At 31.3% G+C, this 7,533-nt stretch overlaps 1 protein-coding gene across 1 annotated transcript; it reads left to right on the forward strand.

The window, feature by feature from the left end:
- The first annotated feature begins 4,653 nt into the window (after nucleotides 1–4,653).
- LOC132298649 (uncharacterized) lies at nucleotides 4,654–6,255 on the forward strand. The gene is made up of 2 exons (XM_059795049.1): nucleotides 4,654–5,773; nucleotides 5,873–6,255. The coding sequence occupies exons 1-2, from the start codon at nucleotides 4,816–4,818 to the stop codon at nucleotides 6,007–6,009; spliced, it is 1,095 nt and encodes a 364-aa protein (XP_059651032.1). The 5' UTR covers nucleotides 4,654–4,815; the 3' UTR covers nucleotides 6,010–6,255.
- The last annotated feature ends 1,278 nt before the right edge of the window (nucleotides 6,256–7,533 follow it).

A 7,533-nucleotide genomic window follows, 5' to 3' on the forward strand; every position in this document is an offset into this window, starting at 1 on the left:
AGTCAAACTAAAGTCAAATGAGGGTAAACATGTCATTTGAATCATTAAAGAAATAATTTAGTGGGTCAAACCAAAGTCAAATGATAAGAATGTCTTTTTACATGTAAAAAGTGACCTGACACACACCTATTAACTAATTTTTGGAGTGTAAGAGCAAAAGTTTATAATGTGAATGATAGTTATTTTCGAAAGATATTTGAAGGTGATATTTGGCCAAACCTGAGGGGATGTAAGTGAAATTATTCCAATATTCTATATAATACCCCTTAAAATTATTAGTTTTAAAAATTCTCGTAATTTTCTAGTTTTTTCTTCATTTACTCTTCAAATTCCTTAAAAAAATTACATTTTCCTTATTAAATTAAATTCTTTTTTTTTTTTTCATAATTATATTTTTGTTACTATGTTTATACTTTATATATGTTCTATTTAAAACTATGTTCTTTTTTATATCAGTTTCTTTTCTTTCATTTTTCATTTCTCTGTGTTTGTGTTCTAATGCTCCTCAAAATTTGATTGATGTGATTTATAATTGGTCTATCTTGGATTGGTTATGTACAGCACAAGTTTTTTTATTGTTCATGTTATATACAAACATCTAAATGGAGTGGACATGCTTAGCTGTTCGATCTACTCCCAAGACACAAGCTTTCATAATATTTGTATTGCAATATTGCATTCATTGTTTGATATGGTTATATGTTTACATACATATTATATTGATGGTGATGAAACTTTATCTGAAGACAACTTAATTACTAATACTAATTTTTTTTTTTTCTTTTCTGGTGTGTGTGTGTTAATCTATTATTCTAGAAATATACAAAGATTATTTTTAATAACTTCAGCTCGTGTTAATAGTAAGATCACACACAAATCCATGCATGATATAATATGCTCGAAGTTCAATTCTGATTATATATATTTTTTATATTTTTGTATTAATGAGAACAACTTAACATTTTACACAAAATTGTGCAATACATTATTAATTTATCTCTTAAGATCCTAATCTTTTATTCCTCTTAGGCTTCAATTAAAGTACGTATTGCAACTTATGTACTACTTCCGTCCCATAATAATTGTCAATTTAAAAAACTTTAACTCACTACCACTTTTTATTTTTGAATCATTTGATATTATTTTTAATTATATTCTTTTAATATATTTATATAGTTGACAACTAATATAGGACAAAGGGAAAATCACTTAATTTCAATCCAACCAACTCTTATTATTATGTTTATGGTAAAGACAAAAATGTAGTGTATCACCTACTAGCTTTTGAGGCTCGAGCCCAACCCAACCCAGCCCAGCCTAGCCCAAATAATTAATTTTGCTCTAAACTTGTTTTCATTTTAATCCATAATTATTATTAGACCAAAATTTCAACGGATCCTAAATTTTGAAGTTATTTTACGTATTTATAGTTCTATATTTTAAACTAGGGTCGTAATTCGGATGGGTTGGGCGGATTTGAGGTATAACTTGAGCTCAACCTATCAAATGAAATGTTAAACCCAAGTCCAATCCTAACCCTATCCTCAATCTTAACTATTCAACCCAAACCCAATCCATCCTTCCACTTTGAAATTCGGGCTTAGATTTCGGGTTAATACGGATTACTCATATGACTAATTTTTACACTGAAAATTTAATATGATCTTAAATTAGTTTTAGATTAAATTAGTCTTAAACAAGAAAAAGTTTAAAGATTTTTTGTAGATGTTTAATAAATTACAAACAAATTTTTAAAAAATTAATTCTCTTAAATGTTAAAATATAATAAGTTAAGGATTTAACAAAAGAAATTGAAAAGAAAAAAAGTAATCATAGTTTAAATATTATATAATGTATTTAAAAATAAAAATATATAAGAAAATAATATTAGAATCCGAATTTGGATTGGCTCGGATCGCTAGCACTTCAACCAAATCCCAACCCTAATTAAATTCAGGTTGGGATTTTTCAACCTAAGCCCAACCCTAATTATAAAAATAATTGCCCAAACCTCTGAAAAATCGGGCTGATCTCGAATTGGGTTTGGGTTACCCAACCCAAGTTGCACCCCTATTTTAAACTTGTATTAATCTGAATTTTTACTAACCCTAAAATTTAAAAAAGCAAAAAAAGAAAAAACACCTTATAATATAATCAGGAAGGCTCTCATGCGGTTCAAACACAACGAACTTTCAATAGATCAAAACTCAATTAGTCAATTAATAATGTTAACTTTAATAGTCAATTTACCATATTTAGTCAATACATTTATTCAATTTTTCTCCTCCTTAATCTCTTTCATCTTTTTTGCAATCTCAACCACTACAGTTATATCCACACCATCATGACCACCATTTTCACCACTACAGCCACAATACAATTACAATATTCATTCTCCAAAATCGGACTACGGCTAAATTTCAATAATATTAAAATACTTTATTACCCATATATATACACAAATTAAGATCTTTATAAGTCTGAATAAAAAAAATAAAATAAAATAAGAATCAATCTTTTCACGTCTTTGATTTACTGATGGGTGGCCTAGTTTTGGTGCTACTCTATATGAGTGATGACATCTAGGATTAACTTCTTTTCATTGTGTTCTGGTAAATTGAAAATTTATTATAATAATAGTTAGTTCTCTAAATTAAAAATCAAATTTACCTACCAAAAAATAAATAAAAAATAACTTGTAAATTGATTGAAAGACAGTGCATTCACATAATTAAGAACAACTCCTCAAAGTCATATAACATATGATCAGACTCATTTTTTATCCTCTTTGCTGAGTCTGATATCTACTGCTAGTTTGATTGTTTCTGCTGCTATGGCTGCCTTGGAGTCCGATTTTGGAGAATGAATATAGCAGTTGTGTTATAACTATAGTGGTGAAGATGATGGTTGTGATAGTGTAAATATGGCGGTATTGGTTGATATTGTAAGAAAGATGGAAGAGATTAAGGAGGAGAGATTGAATAAAAGTATTGACTAATTATAGTAAATTGACTATTAAAATTAACATTATTAATTGTGATTAAGTCTAATGAAGTATATATATATATATATAAATATATATTTGGGAAAGGGTTGGGAAGAAAGATACTAGGTATATCAACTGTTGTGGTTTGTTCTGTTATCGAATAAAGGGAGGTTTCTTGTAGTTCAAGGGGATTAGTTGCAAAACCTCAATAGTTCAGGGTTTTTTTTTTTTTTTTTTTACTACCCTAAATTAGAAGAGCTAAAACAATAGAGTCATCTATAATCCCTACCGGCTACTGTGCACTTTGTGATGAAGAGTTCAACAGTCTCTTCAAACAAAATTGCTAAAGAAATTTGGAAAAAACTTGAAGTTATCCATAAGGGTACAAGTCAAGTTAAAAGACACTATATTTAATTTGCTAGTTTACTCCACGATTTACAGTCGCGATGTAACGGAATCGAATTTGTATCGATGTTGTGTAATCGAATTATAAACTTGCATATAGTGATCAATATACACCGATATACTACTTTTTACAACATAATTCAAATAAAGATGTATTTTTTTTTAGTGAATTTTGATAAATTTTATTGAATTTTTAAAGATAATTTGGCAAAAGTAATGCCTTATTAATAATTTTAAATTACTGTCATTTTTAAATATACTTTATATTATATTTTTTATTAAAACAATTAATTAAAATAAAATATAAATATTGAAATAAATGAATCAGTAATTTAGTTCTAACATGTAATTTCACCCTTTGTATTTTTTATTATTAGTATTTTCCGAGTGCCTTTAAGTGATAAAATGTCAAATTATAATACATTGGTGAAGCAAACGCTTGCACTTAAAATGAAAATCTGATTTGACCAAATTGCCATCCTCATCAAGTCATCCCTCCTATGACATTTAATTTAATAAAATTATTTTTAATAACTTCGACTAGTGTTAATAATAGGATCACACACAAATCCATGCATGATATAATATGCTCAAAATTCAATTCTGATTATATATATATTTTTTTATATATTTTTGTATTAATGAGAACAACTTAATATTTCACACAAATTTGTGCAATACATTATTAATTTATCTCTTAAAATCCTAATCTTTTATTCCTTCTATGCTTCAATTAAATTACGTATTGAAACTTAAGTATCACTTAATTTCAATCTAACCAACTATTATTGTCATGTTTATGGTAAAGACAAATATGTAGTGTATCACCTATTAGCTTTTGAGGCTAGAGCCCAGCCCAAATCTTTAATTTTGCTCTGAACTTGTTTTCATTTTAATCCATAATTATTAATTTATTATTCCACCAAAATTTCAACGGACCCTAAATTTTGAAATTATTTTACATATTTACTGTTCTCTATTTTAATCTTGTATTAATCTAAATTTTTACTAATTCTAAACTTTTAAAAAGAAAAAATACCTTATAATTTAAGTTACACAATTCTTGCTCTCACGTTCTGAATGCTCTCTTTGTATTCCCTCAAATTCTCGTTATTTATGATATAATTTTGTTACTGTCATACTTTCGCTCTTGAAATTAATTTGACTCTCGGCTTTCTAGACTTAACTTATATATATATATATATATATATATATATATTTGGGAAAGGGTTGGGAAGAACTATAGTTGGGAAGAACTATATATCAACCGTCGTCGTTTGTTCTGTTATTTGCATTTCTTCCGTCTTAACCTTTGCTTCAGCCAAAAACCCTAGAGGAGTGGGTATTGCTGGTTCAAGAGCGCCTAAGAAGATTAACGATCAGGTGAGTTGCCTCATAACAGTGTCTATCACATTTCTTTTCCAATGATTCATTTATACTGTAAAACACTAGTTCGTTTTAGATGCTCTTGTGTTTTACATTCAACAGTCCATAAATTGTATGCCCTTCAAACCCATCCACTGTCTTCATCTCTCAAATCCATCTCAACTTCCACTAATCAACACTCATTTACAGTCAATTACCTCGTTAATTCATGTGGGTTAAGTCCAGAAACTGCTATTTCAGCTTCCAAAGAAGTCAATTTTAAAACCCTAGACAAACCAGATTCATTTCTCAACTTCTTCAAGAACCATGATTTCAGCAAAACCAAGATCTCAGCTCTCATCAGAGTACGCCCAAAACTTCTCTTATCGGATCCCAAGAAGACCCTCTTGCCCAAATTCGAGTTCTTTTACTCCATTGGCATTTCCAGCACTGAGCTCGCGAAGGTATTATCCATTTCCCCAATTGTATTGACACGAAGCTTGGAGAACCAAATCATACCATCTTTCAATTTGTTGAAGAATTTATTTCAGTCAGATGATAAGTTTGTCACGGCCTTTAAGCGGTTTCCTGATATTCTAGGAAGTGATCACAGTGCATTTCCCAACATTGAAATTTTGAGACAACATGGCGTGCCAGAATCGAATATTTTGTACTTACTTACTTATCATCCTAGGTCATTGGCGATGAAGCATGATAGATTCAATGAGTTAGTGGAGGATGTTAAGAAAATGGGTTTCAACCCTTCAAGCTTCCAGTTTGTCTTAGCGGTTCAGGCATTGATTTCAATGAGCAAATCAACATGGAAAAGGAAGATGGAGGTTTATGAGAAGTGGGGTTGGTCTGAGGAAGAAACAATGAGTGCGTTTAGAAGAACACCAGGGTGTATGACGGTATCTGAGGAGATGATAATGGCAAAGCTGAATTTTTATGTCAACACAATGGGTTGGGAGTCTTCCCTAATTGCCCGTCGTTCAGAATTAATGACAATGAGCTTGGGTAAGAGGATAATTCCCAGGTGTTCAATGCTTCAAGTTTTGTTGTCCAAAGGTTTGATTAAGAAACCTGTTAGAGAACTAACATTGTTGTGGTCGACAGAGAGTTCGTTCCTCAAGAAGTTTGTGACGTGTTATGAGGAAGCTCCTCAGTTGTTGAAACTATATCAAGAAAAATTGGACGCTTCAAAATTACACGGTCATAATTATGAAGGTAACAGTGGAACATACCAGTTGTAGAATATCTACTTCTTAACTAGAGTGGCTTGCACATCCCTGTTCATTTACTTGCTCGCCATTTCCACCCTCACACCACCACCTTTTCGAATTAGTTCTTTATCAACAATTTATTTTTTTTTATTTTTTTATTTTTTTTTCCCCCTGATTTTCATGATCTTAATTCAATTTTTTTGGCAAGTATTTATTCGACTTTGTTACAAAATACTTAGAGAATTTGTGCAGCTTTAATATATCATTCATTAATCATGGACGCATTTTAGGTGAATGATTTATTATTTTTTGTTTGTGCAAGTCTGACTCTGCAATGTCTTCTTAATCTTTAATTTGAATCATAGATAAACTAAATTACAGTCATGTTACTGGAAGATTGCTAATTTAATTAAGTTCTACTTCAATATAGTGTTTTGTTTCCCTAAGCAGCTGCTGTGAGATTTCGTAAGAATCTGCACATAGCGATTTGTCATGTTCATGTTAATGGTAATACAGTTTGATTTCAAAGTGGTTTTAGATGTTGCCTTGTAACCCATGAGGTCGGCACAAGCTAAAAGTTTGAGCCATATTTCCTATCAGTGCAAAAACATCAGCATTGCACCTCACAGTACCACTAAATTTCTGCTTTGTACTTGATTTATATTCTATTCATTGATGTCAAATTCTGATGTTTTTGTTATTTCTCTTACAAGTCCCTTAGATTGTAATTTATTGGGGTACCTATAGAGAATGAGATAGTTTGGAAATGTCTGAGAAATAGAAAGCACATGAATTTGACAATCTGGCCTTACAAGCCCTTGTTGCTTCATCGGGTGGTTCATGTCAAACTAGTTGTTTCCTAAGGTACATTATGAGAAATGCTTTAAACTTGTTATGAAGATCCTTTGGTCTGTTCTCATTCTGATGCAGTTTTGTGTAACTGTTTAGTGTATCTAGGTTGTTTTGTGAGGAAATTGGCTGATACTCAATAGGCTGGAGCTTTCAACTAGGGGTGGCAATTCGTGATGGCGTGTCGTGTTCGTGTCGACACGATTACGACACGGACACGATTAGGGTTGACACAAACACGACACGATTATTAATCGTGTCTAAGACCCTTGACACGAACACGACACGATTGTTATACGTGTAACACGATACGACACGCATAACCTGTTTAATAAATGGGTTAAGACTTGACACGACACGAAAAGACACATTTAAGTCATTTTTGACACGAATATGACATTTATTCTACACGTTTTGCTAGGTCATTTTTGACACAAACACGACACGTTTAGTTAATCGGGTTAATCGTGTCATAATCGTGTTTACAGGGTCAAAAACGAACATGACACGTTTAGTTAGCGGGTCAATTTGTGTCGACACGATTATGATACGAACACGATTAGCTCAAACCCAAACCCGCTTATCTTGTGTCGTGTTAGTGTGCCGTGTCAAATATTGCCACCCCTACTTTCAACCCTTAGAATCTGCTGCATTGTGACTCACCATCTGGATAAGATGGTGGAAGCTGGGTCGCTAAAGGGCGGA

This window comes from Cornus florida, unplaced genomic scaffold (assembly GCF_030987335.1).
Source record: "Cornus florida cultivar Cherokee Brave unplaced genomic scaffold, ASM3098733v1 CherokeeBrave_3.0.0_Hap2_Chr01, whole genome shotgun sequence".
NCBI lineage: Eukaryota > Viridiplantae > Streptophyta > Magnoliopsida > Cornales > Cornaceae > Cornus > Cornus florida.